The sequence below is a fragment of the Podarcis bocagei genome, assembly GCF_964188305.1.
Source record: "Podarcis bocagei genome assembly, chromosome: 15".
Classification (NCBI taxonomy): Eukaryota; Metazoa; Chordata; class Lepidosauria; order Squamata; family Lacertidae; genus Podarcis; species Podarcis bocagei.
The window spans coordinates 37,423,925-37,441,425 of record NC_138141.1 but is presented as its reverse complement, the minus strand read 5'-3'; the positions used below and the strand labels follow the sequence as shown (position 1 = coordinate 37,441,425).

The 17,501-nt window shown below is 46.7% G+C and overlaps 1 protein-coding gene across 7 annotated transcripts in view; it reads left to right on the top strand.

Annotated features, from left to right (window-relative positions):
- RAP1GAP2 (RAP1 GTPase activating protein 2) overlaps positions 1-17,501 on the top strand; it is a 201,174-nt gene that overhangs the window by 82,704 nt on the left and 100,969 nt on the right. Inside the window, exon 1 of one of the 7 annotated variants that reach the window (XM_081172973.1) lies at positions 13,492-14,530. The exons of 4 other annotated variants lie outside the window; for them this stretch is intronic. In XM_081172973.1, coding sequence (XP_081029099.1) covers positions 14,424-14,530 — 107 coding nt within the window. In that variant the 5' untranslated portion in view covers positions 13,492-14,423. Of the gene's footprint in view, positions 1-13,491; positions 14,531-14,727; positions 15,148-17,501 lie in introns of those variants that run through there. 2 more of the 7 variants (XM_081172972.1, XM_081172977.1) reach the window with 2 other exon arrangements.

Sequence of the window (17,501 nt, the reverse complement as noted above, 5' to 3'; positions counted from 1 at the left end):
GTTGGGCAAGATGGAGGGCACAAGGAGAAGGGGACGACAGAGGACGAGATGGTTGGATAGTGTTCTCAAAGCTACTAGCATGTGTTTGACCAAACTGCGGGAGGCAGTGGAAGAAAGGAGTGCCTGGCGTGCTCTGGTCCATGGGGTCACGAAGAGTCAGACACGACTAAACGACTAAACAACAACAACATGGCTGTTTAAGGTGGAATGATACTGCCTTACGTGTAACAGTGCAGATGGGGCCCAAATTTATTGCATGAGTCTACATCTCAGCATTCATTTTAGAAAGTATATTACTTCTGTGTATAGCAAATCTATGTAAGAATGGAGGCTAAATAAGTTATTGGGCGTAATAGTTCCTTCTCACAAAACTATCAGGCCTAACATTCTACTGTCTTTAACGGCAAAATGAGTATGTTTAAATCACCCAATTCACTAGCAAAATGGAGCAGAACGTCTGTATCACAATGTCTTATTTCCTCCACTCGGTGAATTTATTTCCATTTAACGCTGAGCTCTTGGAATCTGCATCATTTTCAAACGAGGTCCCAATTTGCAGCCAAGGTCAGAAAATGCTCAAAATATCAACTAGGGCTGAGAAGAATTGAAAGGACAGGTGTAATCTGTGGTATTCTCTGCTTTTTGCAATGTGTGTGTGTGTGTGTGTGTGTGTGTGTGTGTGTGTGTGTGTAGCTGTGAAATGGGGCAAAAACATGCTCCTATTTAGAGCAATGACAAAAAAGTGCTGCCATCACTCTGAATGGGCTCTGAAAAGTCAAATAGTTTGCAAGGGCAGATTGTGATTCGAGGCCCCTCCCCCATGCTTGGGGATAAGAAAGACACACGGACACAGTATTTAAGGTTAATGGGCTAGAAAAGGCCACAACTTTATTGATTACAGCATGTGAGCAGTATTGGCTTAGGCATTGGAAAAACCCTCAAAGTTCAACTCCGCCCCTCAGGGAGGGGCGAGTCTAACAGGGGTTAACCACCGGTAGGGGGAGCCTGTTGATGCAAATGCAACTGTAAGCTCTCCCCTGATGTCCCCTGATGTCATGCCATGGCCCCCAGCCCCAGCAGGGCATCGGACAGGATCCACGACCGCTGGATTCCTTTAACAGAATACCCATAAGGAAGGGGTAGGCGATGGCCACACTCACTCTGAATGGGCTCTGCAAAGTCAAATAGTTTACAAGGGCAGATTGTGGCCCAGTCTTGTCTAAATGTTTACAGGCAGTCCTTATATTAGATACCTTAAGATTTATTTAGCAGGCCTTTGTCTTCCTGGAAAAGCATGTTCCCTTTTCTCAGAGCATTGTAGGAACACAAATTATTTAGTTAATGGCTAAATACAAGAATGGCTTGACATATACCGTTGTTAATAATTAGCTTGCAGAAGGGAAAAGGTTGAGTCCATTGATGGTGACACCTGATTTCTTTTTTAAAGTTTGAGAATATATATATATATATATATATATATATATATATATAGAGAGAGAGAGAGAGAGAGAGAGAGAGAGAGAGGGAGAGAAATGGGATTTCTCCCTCTTACAACCTATGCATTATATTTATTTATTGGCTTATTGGTGTATTTTTGTGGTTTCCACTTTGCCCAGGTTCAGGCAAGTTCTCAGGGAGGTGTACAAAGTCAGAGACTAAAAAGAAGAAAAGAAAAGGATGTTGCAAGCAGCTCTGAAACACAGAACCATATAGCTTGTCTTATATAGCAGGCCAGACCATTGATCCATCTAGCTCAGCACTGTCTACACACTGACTGGCTGTAGCTCAGTGGGCAAGCACCTGCACTGCATTCAGAAGGCTCCAGGTTCAGTGCCTAGCATCTCCAAGGAGGGCCGAGAGCCCTGGAGAGCTAGTACTAAGCTAGATGCTCCATTGCTTTGACTAGTCCAGGCATGGCCAAACTTAGCTCTCCAGCTGTTTTGGGACTACAACTCCCATCATCCCTAGCTAACAGGACCAGTGGTCAGGGATGATGGGAATTGTAGTCCCAAAACAGCTGGAGGGCCAAGTTTGGCCCTGCCTGGACTAGGCCCAAAGCAATTTCCCAGACTCCCTTTGCAAAAAGAGACCATAGCTCAGCTTCAGAGGACCTCCTCGTATGCAGATGGTCCCAGGTTCCTAGTGGCATCTCCAGGCAGCGGTACAGCAAGCCGATTGGGTGCCTGGGGTGGCGTGCACGCCCTGTGCCCAGGGGCTGGGCCAGTCTCCCAGTCTGCCTGCCTCCTCCCACTCAGCCACCCTATAGCTGGGGGGGGGGGAGGGAGGCAGTGGACGGACCATTTGGGGCAGCGTGGAGCCTGTGGGTGCCCAAGCCACAACGTCACTCCCAGGAGAGATGTGTGGCTCGGGCATGCTGCAGGCCCTGCGGTGAGTGCCTCCCGGCATTTTGTCACCCCCCTCAGTGGTGACACCCGGGGTGGACCGTCCCCACCGCCCCCTTCCTCTGCCCCTGTCTCCAGGCAGGACTGGGAGAGACTCCCTGTATGAAACCCCGGAGAGACATTGCTCATCGATGAAGACAATATGAGCTGGGCGGACCTAGGATCTGGCTCAGTTAAAGGCAGCTTTCCATGTTCAACATGTAGCTCAGTTCGTTAGAGGAAGGTGCTGGTAATCCCAAGGTTGCAGGTTCAATCCCCATACGGGGCAGCTGCACATTCCTGGACTAGATGATCTGCTGGGTCCCTTAAGGTAAAGGTAAAGGGAAACCTGACCATTAGGTCCAGTCGTGACCGACTCTGGGGTTGCGGCGCTCATCTCACTTTATTGGCCGAGGGAGCTGGTGTACAGCTTCCAGGTCAAGTGGCCAGCATGACTAAGCTGCTTCTGGTGAACCAGAGCAGCGCACGGAAACGCCGTTTACCTTCCCGCCGGAGCGGTCCCTATTTATCTACTTGCACTTTGACATGCTTTCGAACTGCTAGGTTGGCAGGAGCTGGGACCAAGCAACGGGAGCTCACCCCGTTGTGGGGATTCGAACCGCTGACCTTCTAATCGGCAAGTCCTAGGCTCTGTGGTTTAACCCACAGCGCCACCCGCGTCCCTTACCATTCTACAATGGTAGAACCCCACAGGGTCCCTTACCATTCTACAATTCTATGATTCCTACAGCTGGCATTTTGGATTGGCAGCAAGGTGGGTCCTCCTGAAGGTTTGGGCCATTGGCAACTGCCCAACAGTGCTGACCCCTAACTCTGGCCCATAATGTATAATATCAATAGTGCCGCCTTAAATCATGATTCTATTTGTACAGAGCCAGTTCCTAAGAATTCTGTGTGTATACAGATGGACACTTTTCCAGAACCAGTTGCTATACAGGTTTGCAAAATGGACCATGCAAATAGCCTGCCATAAAAATGGAGCAGCCAAAGACCAGAGTAGATTTGCAAAGCAGACAGAAATTCTGCAAAGAGTAGATTTGCAAAGCAGACAGGAATTAAACAAAGATATTTTCAAATGGGATCTGTATTTTAATTGGCCTTGACAGTTAGAAGGCATACATCCGAGCAGTTTCTGTTTTTACCAACGACCCTTTCTAATAATGTGAATGTGTTTGAACCCATCTCTTGATATAACCAAGGTTCGTGAACTCAGCGGCGTAGCATGGGTTGTCAGCACCCGCGGCAAGGCAAGTAATTTGCGCTCCCTAACCCGGGGCAAGGCAAGTAATTTGCGCTCCCTAACCCGGGGCAAGGCAAGTAATTTGCGCCCCCTAGCCCCTAACCTGCCGCTGCTGCCAGCTTCTTCTTGCTGCTGCCTGGTCTGGTCTGGTGTGGTTCTCTCCCGCGCTCAGCGCTGCGCTGGGCGGCCGCTGCACTGTCCCCCAGATAGTCCCTCGCTCTCTCTCCGCACCGCACGCCTGGCACCCACCCCCTCCACAGTGGCCGGCGACCCAGCGGCTCGGATCGGATTCGCACAGCCAGCACTGCAGTGAGAGAGAGTCAAAATAAAAAAATCCCTTCCAGTAGCACCTTAAAGACCAACTAAGTTAGTTCTTGGTATGAGCTTTCGTGTGCATGCACACTTCTTCAGATACACTGAAACAGAAGTTGCCAGATCCTTCTATATAGTGAGAAGGTGGGGAGGAGTATTACTCAGAAGGGTGGTGGGAATGGGAGATTGGCAGATAGCTGAGATGAGCCTGTTGACGACTCTTAACGACTGCAATAGGTCTTACAGGAAAAGGCAAGGGGTGAGAAGGTGAAAAATGGCTTAGTCATGTATAATGAGATAAGAATCCAATGTCTTTGTTATCTGTAACTGTGAGAAAGAGTGAGTGAGCCAGGTAGGGGCAGAGAGCTGCGAGTGCGAGTGCGCCCGCTCAGATGTTGCGCCCGGTGCGGCCGGCCCCCCCTGCACCCCCCACGCTACGCCTCTGAGTGATCTAGGGTCAAAGTTTGCTGTCACCTTGCCACCGGTTGGCATTTCTAGATTTCTCATTTTCTTAGAAAAGTGGCAACTAGGAGTCTTGACGAATAGGCCACAGTTGGAGTACGCAAATGATATATTCACCATGGCGTCTAATTGACTGTGTGTGTGTAGGACCTTTTTGTCCTTCTGAAATTATACTCTCTATCTAGCAGCAAAGCTCCCTTCTTTGAAGAATAAATGTCAAGGAATTTTAATAGACTTTCCCCCTTCGCATAGCTAATGGAACTCTATTTCCTAAAGGTCATGCAAACTGAAGTGTGTGTTCACATACCAGTAGTTTGAACTTGCAGTTTCCTGGCATATTTTTGGCTGCTGCTGGGACTTCCCATCCCCCCAGCATGAGCTTTATTCGAATGTAGGAAGGGACAATTTATCTTTCCTGGTCCAACATGGAATTTGCTCCCACAAGAGGTAGTGGTGACCACCAAACAGCATGGCTTTAAAAGAGGATTAGACTGACTGATAAGGCTATCAATAGCTGCTAGCCACAGTGGCAATGCTTTTCCTCTTCTATTAGAAGCAGTATGCCACTAAATGCCAGTTGCTGGAAACCGCAGGAGGCGAGAATACTGTTGCTTATGGTCTTTGCATCTGGTTGACCACTGTGAGAACAGGAGGCTGACTAGATGGCCTGATCCATCTGGTGAAAAGCAGCATGATTGACATCCTTACAATTTTCTTATATAGTAAGAAAACTCATCTTGAAAATTCACCAGCAGTTTAGTACAAATTTCATTTAACACACATGTTTGCAAGCAATTTAGCTTAGTATAATGCTTTCTGTATGTTACTTTAACTAATACAGTGGTACCTCGGGTTATATATGCTTCAGGTTACATACGCTTCAGGTTACAGACTCCACTAACCCAGAAATAGTACCTCGGGTTAAGAACTTTGCTTCAGAATGAGAACAGAAATCGTGCTCTGGCGGTGTGGTGACAGCAGGAGGCCCCATTAGCTAAAGTGGTGCTTCAGGTTAAGACAGTTTCAGGTTAAGAACAGACCTCCAGAACGAATTAAGTTCTTAACCCGAGGTACCACTGTATATGCATTTTTATGAACAGAGTAACCTCTTCTATGCATTGTTTATATATTTCTTGACTGGAGAACTGCCTTGCAGTATTCAGAGCAGTGTGAGTTTTGAATGATGGCTGTTTTTTTATTTGTGTATTGTTTCAGGAAGTGTGAATTAGGTAGGTTCTGTTGGTATATTTTGTATTTGGCTGAAGGAAAAAATACTTAGGTGTTATAAAAAGAAGAATTTCCTGGACGTACTCTTTGATGAGAGAACCCCAGCAGAGATTTAAAATCACAGAACGTGCAGCAATGTAAAGCATAGAAATATAGGCTGTAATACCTTTAAAATATGCCCTTCTAAGTTGCTTCCAAAGTGACCCACTTTCCTTTGCATAGAAAGAGCCTACATGTTTGGTAAGTTAAAAATGCTTTACTAACAAACGGTTCAAAGGTCAGATTCATGTGCTTTTCCATACAGCAGTAAGAAAACACAGGCAGTAAAATGTAGGTTCCAATGTGATGAGGGTTTCTAAATTATTTTTATAGAAACACAAAGATGGCTTGCTTAAGCCACACAGTCTAAGCATCCAGCTTAGACCTCCTTACTGATAGGGTTCACATGGTTGAATGGGGAAGAACAAAGGCTAGACAGCTCTTCCTCCCAAGGTGGCCCATTGGCTCCTGTGTGGGCTCCCAGACAAAACCTGTTCCTGGACCCTTTTAACGGGGTACCTGCTCAGTTAAGGATCCACCCCAATGCCTTATCTGCCAAAAGTTGTGACGTTTTTTATTAGGCAGGCGAAAACTGTAGACCAGCCAATTTGCCTGCAAGAAACAAATTGCTCCCTGGCCCCAAATATGGCGACCACATCCCTGCCCTGGGCTGTCCCCTGACTGGCTAATTCAGACAGCCATCGGCCAGTGTCCCATGTTGCAGGAGGGGGAGGCACTGAGAATCCCACGTACAGCTGTATGGGGAAAAGACAATGGTCCCTGAGGTGACCATCCCATGGCCAGGCCATGCAGCAAATGCCATATCTCTGGGGCCCCAGGAAAGTGGAAATTCTGGATGACAGTGGTTACATCTCAGGTGTCATATACCTTGCTGCCTTTAGGAGTGCGCAGCTTGACAATGCTAATCTGTAGGCGACCGGCAGAAGTGAGCTGGGATCTAGGAACTGAGCTAGGATTCAGGGCCAAGAGACCAGCCCAGAGTCAGATCCAAGTTATGCACAAAGAAACACCAGAGGCAGGAAGATCTTCCTGCTCAGGAAAGACCAAACAGGAAGTCTTCTATACCCCTTCCTTCCCAAGAGGGAATAAAGGCCAAGGTGGGTAGGGCTAACCCAGAGCATGTTTCACTGCCATGAATATGTTCCAAGCTGCTGTTACAGATAGGTAGCCGTGTTGGTCTGCCATAGTCAAAATAAAAAAATTCCTTCCTGTAGCACCTTAAAGACCAACTAAGTCTTAGTTGGTCTTTAAGGTGCTACAGGAAGGAATTTTTTTATTCCAAGCTGCTGTTCTTTTAACTCACCACATGGGGCAGCAACATGCACCAAATGGAAGGTGCTCCGTTTCAGCCTGATGAAACATTACCATTTCTAAATAGTATTGTCCTATCTGTAGTGTGTGTGTGTTTGTGTGTGTGTGTGTGTGGACAAAGGCTGTGCATTTGATATTGTGGTCCCAAACTAAAGAGAGGTTTGAAAGGTCGTAACCAGCGCATATGAACTGTGGACTCAGAGAGGTCTAACTTATGGCCAGATCCATTTGCTCCGGAGTTCATTTCAGGTCATGGATTTTCTCTCAGCTGAGATCTACAAACTGGCAATGTGGAAAATACAGTTTTAGCAGAGCTACAGGAAGTGTGAGTGATGCAGCGCCTGGCAAATGTGACATTAATGTAGCATCAGATTCAGCCTTAAGGGTCAAACCAGACATTTGGAGCTTTTTACCCTAGTTTATGCCTTCTTTTCAGCACATTACTTTGCCTGGGAACCTCAATGAAAAATTCAGAAAAGTGCAACATGTGAAGCAGAATTGCATTTCAACTGTAAACAGCCTCCATGCTACTCTTTCAACCTTCGAAACCTGGAGGTTTAAAGAGCAGCGTGAGGCTGCTAGGGAAGGGGCTTCCAAACAGCTCCATTCTGTGCTTTGAAATCTGGACAGTCTGGGCTTTAAAGGGCAGTGTTATTGTGTCATGGTGACATCAGGGGATTGATAGGTGAGTCGCTCACCTGTCAAATTTGGCCCTCCAGAAGTGGGGAAATAGGGATCTGGCTCCCTGGCTGGTGAAGTTTCCTCAACATGTGGTCTAGATGGGCCTCATGATCTGGTCCTCCAGGACTCAGATGTTCTTAAACATCAGAGTTTTGAGCAGGGCATTTCATTTTTGGAGGCCGTCCACCTCTGAATACCAGTTGTTGGGGAATGACAACAGGGGAGGGCTGTTCCCTTCACTCCCTGCTCCGGTGCTCCATGGAGTTTCCTGGTTGGTCACTGTGCAAAAACAGGAGGCTGGACCTTTAGTCTGATCAGGCAGGGCTCTCCATATGCTATCACTAGCCTAAAGCAGGCATGTCCAACTTCCAAGACACTGCGATCTACTCCCACCATAAATAATCTGGCAGTGATCTATCCATTGAATTGACCAGAATTGTTCAGCTTTTTGGGGGGGGAGGATTGACGGGAATTGTTGAGTTTTTTGGGGGGAGGATGAGCCAAAGTTTTGTGTGTGTGTGTTTGGGGGGGGGAATCAATCAGGAACCCACAACTGACCAGGAACGACCAGGGACACTCTGCGGTTGACCGGTAGATCACGATCGACCGGTTAGACATGCCTGGCCTAGAGAATGCATCGCAGGGAGTTACATTAGATTACCCTCGGGGTACAGTTCTATGGTTCTAGGAATTTATTGCATTCTCTGGCAATGACTGCATCTTGAGCTCTGTGGAGACATCTTGACAGGACTGGCCTGAGGGGGGAGGAGGAGGAGGAGGAGGATGAAGAAGAAGAAGAAGAAGAAGAAGAAGAGGAGGAGGAGGAGTTTGGATTTGATATCCCGCTTTATCACTACCCTAAGGAGTCTCAAAGTGGCCTTTCCCTTCCTCCCCCACAACAAACACTCTGTGAGGTGAGTGGGGCTGAGAGACTTCAGAGAAGTGTGACTAGCCCAAGGTCACCCAGCAGCTGCATGTGGAGGAGCGGGGAAGCGAACCCAGTTCACCAGATTACGAGTCCACCGCTCTTAACCACTACACCACACTGGCTCTCTGGGAACTGTCAGAATGGGACTCTGGGGAGGAGCATAGCAGACTAGTGGCTGTTGACTTGGACCCTAGGGAGGGCCTGAGCAGACTGCTAGGTCATCAGACACCTCAGTGGTGCCAGAGTTGCTTCCCACACCCCAAGAGCCCCCATCCCATCTACCGAGAGATCTGACCATGAGTTGGCCCCGTTGACTCTACCTTTGTCAACAATGGTGCAAGAGATGTTTGCGACAGTAAGAACAGACTCAGAAAACCCAGCCTACTGGATGGGGGTGCCTGTTTGCTTGCCTAGTCCCTTGGCTTGGAGTGCCAACCATGTGGAAGACTATGTCTTCCCTGCTTTTCAAGATGAGAGCCCAGGGGGCACGTCAAACATAGCTGAACCTTTGCCACAACCAGTGACAGACTGTAACCTGAATTGCATGCCATGGGAATCTATGCCTTAAAATCTTTTGGCAGGGGCCATGCTAATCTTCTCTGTATCGTTCCAATTTTAGTATATGTGCGGCCGGGAAAGTCTAGCTTCAGCAATCAAAACTTGAGGACTTTGGAAATTAAGTTATGATTAGTAAAGAACCAAAGTTTAAAGTAATCTTGATGTTTATTTCAGGATAAAGGTAATTTGACAACAAGTATTTTAAACTTAAAGTAAAACTATCTGAAAGTACAGAAAACGCATGAATCAAGGTAACAATTTGCTGATATCTTTATTATAAAGAATGCAGGGAGAGGGAGACGCGGGGAAGTCCAGATGGTTATGAAAAATGTTCTGAAAAAATGAATTTTTCTGTTAAAAAAAAAAAAAATCTTTCGGCAGAAAGCAAGAGAGCCCAACCAACACGTCCACCAACGGGGGCCGGGACAGGCTCTGGTTTCTCTCTGCGAGTTAGGAAAGGGCACCATCGAAAGGGCATTGGTACGAATGGGTGGTGGTGCCCTTTCAGAGGCAGAAAGGACAAGCCATTTCGCTTCTTTGCCCTGAATGCCTCTGAAAAATTGGGCCCATAAACTACATCTGCCGGGAGGTAGCCAGGTGCATCCCACAGTTACTTAGACAAATCAGTTTGGGCTTCATTGATTCCGAGGGTCACATTTCCACAGAGAAGTGCCCTTGAACAGTTGGTTGGATGTACAGTGGTACCTCGGGTTACATACGCTTCAGGTTACCTACTCTGCTAACCCAGAAATAGTGCTTCAGGTTAAGAACTTTGCTTCAGGATGAGAACAGATATCGTGCTCCGGCGGGGCGGCGGCAGCAGGAGGCCCCATTAGCTAAAGTGGTGCTTCAGGTTAAGAACAGTTTCAGGTTAAGAACGCACCTCCGGAACGAATTAAGTACTTAACCCGAGGTACCACTGTATCCGACAGAAGCGAGCAGTGAAAGTCATCCTTTTGTTGCCCATCAGGCCTAATTGTGTGCCCCTTTAACACCCCCACCCCACCCCCAGTGATCAGGGACTTGTACCTCTCTGTTATCCAGATTTTGTTCTTTTTTTTACTTTGTGCTTCTATCTAAAACAGATTGTGGACTTTGCTAGACAGCACTCTGTTTCTTGTAAATGATTAACACGAGGTAGCCCAGGACCACAGCTGTAAGCTGCCCAGGAATGAATGAGCGGAGCAGAGAGAACAAACATCAGAAGATACTGGCTGCAGGATCTGGCCAATGGCCCATTTCCTCCAGCATCCTGTTCTCACAATAGCTGGCCACATGCTTGGTAGGAAGCACACAAGCAGGACTCAAGAACACTAGCACTCTTCCTGGGCACATTTATGTAAGCTTTCCTTGGCTAGAGAGCAGAATTTAGAGACGTGGGGATTTCAAAGGGTAGCTGTGCTTTGGTTCATAGAATAATAGACTTGGAAGAGAGACCTCAAGGGTCATCTAGTCCAACCCCCTTGCAATGCAGGAATCTCAGCTAAAGCATCCAGGACAGATGACCACCCAACCTCTGCTTAAAAACCTCCAAGGAAGGAGAGTCCACAACCTTCTGAGGGAGATGGTTCCACTGTTGAGCAGCTCTTGCTCTCAGAAAGTTCTTCCTGATGTTAGTCAGAATCTCCTTTCTTGTAACTTGAAGCCATGGGTTCGAGTCCTACCATCCCGAGCAGGAAAAAAACCAAGCTTTCTCCATCTTCCATGTGAAAGCCCTCGAGATACTGGAAGGTGGTTAGCATATCTCCTGTCAGTCTCCTCTTCTCCAGGCTAAGGTCCGTGTGTTGTTTTGTGAATTTGGTAGGTTTGCCTTTACCTACGAACTGAATCTCATTTCCCCCTCACCCCTAATCACCTCTTGAGGAATCCTGAACCGCTGGCAGATCCAACACAGCAAGATGATGGCAGTGGGTGTCTTTTTTCCAGTGCCTGTCAATCAGCATTGATTGGGGGGGGCAGCAATAAGCCACCTTTAGCCAGATATTCACACACCTAAATTTCAAAACCCAGACGTTGTGAGATTAATGTTTGTCTCACTGGCTTGTCTGGGTAAGTGGATGGGTGAAATGATTAGGGTGTTGGTGGAGTCCGGGCATGTTTGATCTCCATGGCAACTAAATCTTGAAAGTCGAATTGTGTCACAGCTGAGGGCTCTTGAGAAGCCCTCCTAAGAATGTGAGAGAAGTTGAATTTGGGTGGGAAACCACCTAAGTTGCACTTCTTGAACCAATATGTGAAGCGAAACACAGGTATCCAATAGGCAAACCAAAACACTAACGGAAATGTGTGCAGTTGAATTACGGAATTCACTCCCACAAGAGGCAGTGATGGCTAACTTGAATGGCTTTAAAATTTGTTGCTCCACCCGCTTTAGCCCCTGGCCCCACCCAATACTGGGATGTGGCCCTTGGAAGCTTGCCTAGATCAGAAGACGGCCCTCAGGATGAAAAAGGTTTCCCCTACCCCTAATGAACTCAATACCAACGATCAATTCTCCCCCCATTGCATCACAATAATAATAATATGAATAATATTATAATATTATTATTATAATAACATGCACAATGCTGCCCTGAGACCCCCAGGTATAGGACAATATATAAATTCAATAAATAATAATAAAAAAAAAATACACACCATAAAAAAGCTGATACAGGATTTTAAAAAACTTAATGAAAAATCATAATGCAATATAAATCTACAAACACGTTGACCTCTCAAACTAGCAATGTGATCAATAAGATCACTATAGATTCGCCGGTCATGAGCAGGGGAGAAATGTTCCTTCTGGTTCTTCAAATGTCTGTGCTTTTACCTTGATCCTCAAAAGCAGCATGGGCCAGAAGGTTGCAGCCCACGTTCCCGATTCTGTGTTTTAGCACCGAACAGGAAGTGTGGGAAGCATTTTGTTTGGTGCCGGGAGAGGGGGATGGAAGCAAGATGTGCTGTATAGTTTCTGTCCCTGGCAACATTCATTCCTGTATGTAGCCTGCAGCTCATCATGTACAACAGCCCACCCTTCTCTGTAGCAAAAAAAAATGAACAGGCTCTTGGGTTGGAGTGCAGCAGGGGTGTCTGCGCAGGGATGCTGTGTGCCTTGCAGGAATTGCAAGCGACTGGTGCCCACTGGAACTGCTAGGGTGGAAGGCAGGAAGACCAACAGTAGGTGGCGCCAGAGCCAGTGAAAGGCAGAGCCAAGTAGCTATGGCTTTGTCCACCTTGCTGAGTTTTGCAAGCATTGGACTAAGGAGGACGGTGCTGATAGGCAGGGCCACTTCTTAGTCTGTGATTAAAGAGACAGGCAAATAAAGGGCTGGCTTGAGAGGTTGGCGAGGCAGTGCCCTAATGGAGTAGCCTCCACTGATTGTACCATAGAGTACTAAAAGACGCTGCCTTAGACCAAGCCATTGGCTCCACTTGGCTAAGCGTTTTCTGCACTGACCAAGCCCAATACATTTTGGCACCTGAGACAGGCCCCCAAATGGCGCCCTTCCTCCTTGCCAGGGAAGAAGCGGTCAGGGAAGATCTACACCAGAGACAGGGTGTCAGGTGGGGGGAAGAAAGATTGACATCAGGATCTGCTTCCCCAGTGGTTCCTGCCGCCTGAGGCAGTTGCCTCACCTTGCCTCTTGTATGGGCCGGCCTGCGCATTGACTGGTATAATCTCTCCTGATTTTTGGACAGCTGTCTTTTCCATCCCTACCTGACAAGGTCAGAGATTGGATCCAGGACCCTGTTTGCGGCCTCTTTAACTTTGTTTGCACCATCGCTTCTCCAGTCAGATGCTAGTTCAGTGCCCCCCTCCTTGTTTGAAAAAGAACTAATATTTTCCTTCCTGTGTATTGTCACATGGGTGACCCCCACGGGATCACTTGGCTAATGTGATGACATAGCTGCACTGTAGCCAATCAGCTTTATTTACTTGATGATGTCACAGAGTCAACTGAGAGTGAGAGCAAGACCACAGTGCTTTCTGGATCTTCATTGCTCTCATTCTGATTTTGTGAACTCAGCGTGCGTGGGTCATCGCTGCAAAAACTTTTTGGAACAAGGTGCCCCTCAACTTCCAAGTTTGCCGTGCCTGATCTCAGGCTATCCAGGCAGTTTCTGCTCATCTTCCAGCATGCACAGATGAAGTGATCTCTTTCCCATGCAGTGCCGCCGCCAGACAGTTCCAAATCAAGCCCCTTTCATTTTAATACTCTTAAAATGTTTCTAATCTCTAACAGCAATCAGTAAATGACATCCAGTAAAGGTTGGGGGTTGGAAGCATTTATTCATTGCAGCTGCTGCAGTTACACTGACAATTGCAATACGAAACATGATCCTCCAAATAACCCATTTTCCCTAAGCAAGGGAAACAATTTGTTGTAGAGAAAAATGCATCCCCAAACCACACACACAAACCCCGCCCTAGCAATTAATCATACCCACCTCACAGAAAGCTTTCGTTTCCGCAACATCAAATCACAGAAGCGTCACCCTCTTCCCCTTTTATATGGATGTACAAAAATGCACATGGATTTGGAGAAAATCTTCTGCAGAGCAATGTTAAAAGCGCAAAGACGCGTCTGTCTCCCGGTGGCAAGTGGTCCTGTCATTTCGGCTCGTAGATCTTTCTCCTTGCAGCCCAAAGACAAGGAGAACCTGTCCCTCTTAAACTTCTGCACCTGCTTGCCTTGATGGAGTGCTTTTTCCAAATGACCATAGCGAACCTTGCAAAAACAAAAAATAGCAAAGCACAAAACAAAGCCACAAGAATGCTCTGAAGCGAGCCCTCAACTTCTCTTCTCCTTTCGGGGCTGAGCCGGGAGCTGACGCTGACGGCTTGTGAGCGCAGGCGTGACAGATTGGCAGAAAGCCGGCGGCCGCATGTGCAGCTGGGTATGGTTGAAAGCGATTTAATTGACTGGGGAATGCCACCTCTGCTCCTCTGGCTTGGCAGTTCGGCAACCCCCCTGCACGCAAGCGGAGCTCAGAAGAGGGGCTTGGCTAGCAAAAAAGAGCAGGCAGGCTCCAGGTGACTTGAAGGTCGTCCGAGTGGGAAGAAGTCACCTGATTCCGGGAACGGACTTACCTATCCGGCTGCAGTCACAGCAAAAGCAGAAAAGGAGAGGGGGGGGGGATGAGCCTGTGTGCGAGAAAGGGAGGGAGGGAGGTGTGCACTTTTTAAAAGCAGGTCTCCTGCCAGCGGCTGGTGACATCGGCAGCACCACCTGCCTGCAGAAGTGTCACTTTAACTATGTCACAATCTCCTGGTAGGATGCATGCAAAACGAGCAGGAATCCGAGCAGCTGTTGTCCTCATAGGGTTGTTACACAAGTCCCGAAAGCAAAATAAAGAGAAAAGGTAATTCCTCTATGTGCTATCTCTTTTGTATGTTGTGTTTCCGTCTCTTTGAACACAGGGAGGGTGGGTGGGGGGAAGGAGAAGTGCAAGAAGCAGGAGCAAGCCTTTGGCATGGGAACAGCAGCGTTCCATCGAGGGCTCTGCCAAGCCGCTAAGCGCTCGCTTTGTGTGGCCATTGTTGGGATGTGTCAGCTTGTGGGCGATGATGAACGTTTGTGTCTCAGTTGCTCTGCTGATCGGAGGTGCGCGCAGCTCTGGACGGGAGCAGGAGACCCAGTGGTGACAAAAGATGTACTCGAGGGAGACCCTGTGGAGGCAGGAGAGGAGTTCTCTCTAATCTGCTGCCGAGAGTTGCAATGCCCAACTTGAGATAGAGTTTGGCAAGGTGTCTGTGGGGCGTCGTGCTGACGAAGAGCTGGAGGAGTCGTGTATGAGGCTCATCTCCTTGCCTGCAAAACTCAAAAGCTAGGACCGTTGCGGTGGTCGGATTGATTTTGATTTGCAAGAGTGATTGGAGGAACACCCCCCACCCAACCCAGGGTGTGTGGGGCAGAACAGAAGCTGCTATGATGTTGCAGCTACGCGGGCAATGCCCTGTGTTCAAAAGATGAGGAAATGTGAGTTTGTTAACCTTGTTGTGTTCCCCTGTTGGAGATCAACAGTCGATCAGTGACAATTCAGGATGTAGCAATCACTTCTTATTCCTCCCCATGGCGACGGGTGTTTTTATTTGATTTCCCCTTCCCCCACCCTCTATTTTTGGGACTTAACAATGTTTGACTTGATTTCAGGCACTTTGATTTTTCAGGCGTGGTTTATCTCTTTTTAACTTTTCTCTCTGGCAAAGAAGACCGCCTGGATCTACGCAATACAATGTGTGTGAATAGATGGGAATTATTGTCATGGTTTTTGTTGTTGTTGCTGTGGTTAGCTATTTCTATGTGGGGGGGAGAGAGACTGAGAGACTGGACTGGACCATTATAAAGTACATTAAAACAATTATCTCCTTGGCAGGATTCCAGCCGGAGACAAATAATTGAGTGGGATTTGATTGGGAATTTAACAAAGCAAGGTTAAAATCAAAGCATGGAGACTCCTCAATGTTGCCTATTCTTCGTATAGCACTACCACTGTGCACAACATTTTGCAAAGTACAAGAGGGTAGGCCTCTGCCCCAAGAAGCTTACAATTTGAAATTTGACTTGAGGAAAGCAAGGCAGGGAAGGGGGCGGGAGATGGAAATGGAGTCGGCCGTCAAAATGTTAAAGGAATATGCATGTATTTTAGCTAATGCATTCTTTACTTGGTTACAGGAAAGTGATGCAGATTAAGGTGTTGTGCCAAAGCCTTTGTGGAAGGAAGTGGGTGTTGATGTTGTTTCAGTGCGATGCCCCGACAAGGCAAACAGATTGCCTTAAGAACACAAATACCCCTCTGGCACCATTAGGATTGGCACAGTGATTATGATGCCATCTGACCAAGCCAGATCTTCCCTTCAAAAGTCAAACTAAAGTTTGTTACAAGTGATCCTCTCCACTTTACTGCCAAGTAAGTCCTCAATGCATTGGGAGTCACTCTCAATTAAGGAGGTGTAAGATTATGCCCTCCTTGCTAGAGGTGGGTGAATCTCTCCATTTCGATTCTTGTCAGCTACTTATTTCTCCAGTTTTCTTCCATTCCCCACATTTCCACATCAGTTTGCAAACTTGTTTTGAAATGTCCTCATGAAAATTCACCAGCGTTTTTTGTTCCTGTAATTATTCCCAAATATAGGCATCTTTGGATGAGTTTCCCCCCACATTTTTGCAAAGGTTTTTCCTTTAATATAATGCATTTTGAATGTTATTTTCTTTGGTTTATGCACCATGTATGCTAATGTATGTCTTTTTGTCCAAGTTATTTGGCTGGAGATCTACATTGCAAAATTTGCAGAAGTATGAATTTCAAAGGATAGCTGTGCTTCAGTTTGCAGATTGTTTTGGAAATGCTAATTATATAGGCCCACTTTAAATGAAGATTGAATTGAATTCCTTCCCTCCATAGTCTTTACTGGGCTTCTTAGCCCATCCTGCAATGGTTTGCACAAAGTTCTTCTATTGGAAGTTGTCCTAAGGATACTGCTCTCCCCTTCCCAAAGTATATGCCCTCCCTTAAGAGCAGGATCAATTATCAGTTAAAGGGATCAATTTAGGAAAGGAAAAAATAACCACTCATAATGACTTGGTCCTTTATCTTGTTAGACAATCTGTAGCTCAGTAGTTGCTGCCACACTTTAGTTTCTGCGAAAGTTAGAACATTGAATGATGACCAGGATAGTTACTTCCCATTAGGGCTGGAGGGAAATGTGATTCAGTTTGCAAGTAAACTGCACATTTATGAAACAATACAAGGATCAAGACACAGCCAGCCTTTGAAATTCACACTCCTCTGAATTTTGCAGCACTACGTACAAAAACGCATATACTATGCAAAAATGCATATACAAGTACCATGTATAAAAATGCATATACATGGGTAAAGGATACAGGAAAATCCTTATGTTGGTGAAAACAACATACAAAAAATGTGTATATTAGGAAAACATGCACACAAGCATTGTATTTTAGGAGAAATTCATACTAAAATGCTGGTGAATTTTCACAAGAATTTTAAAAAATAATAATTCGCAAGCGGATGCGGAAAAGTGAAGAGCTGAACTGAGCTTCAGACTGGAAAACTATGGAACTGTGAGAAAGCAAAATTTATATGTTCAGCCTTTCTTGCCACCATCGTGTTCTGCTCCCCGAGAGAGAGCTGGTTAGAGTGGTTCAGTTAGGTTCAACAGTGGTTAGAGTATTCAGCTAGGGACAGGGAGACCTAGGTTCAAATCCCCACTCAGTCACCACCAGGGAATGTCTTAGAAATTCCCTCCCTCAAGTTATCTGAACTAATAGGCATCAATAGGGTTATCCCCCATGTGCTTGTCTAATCC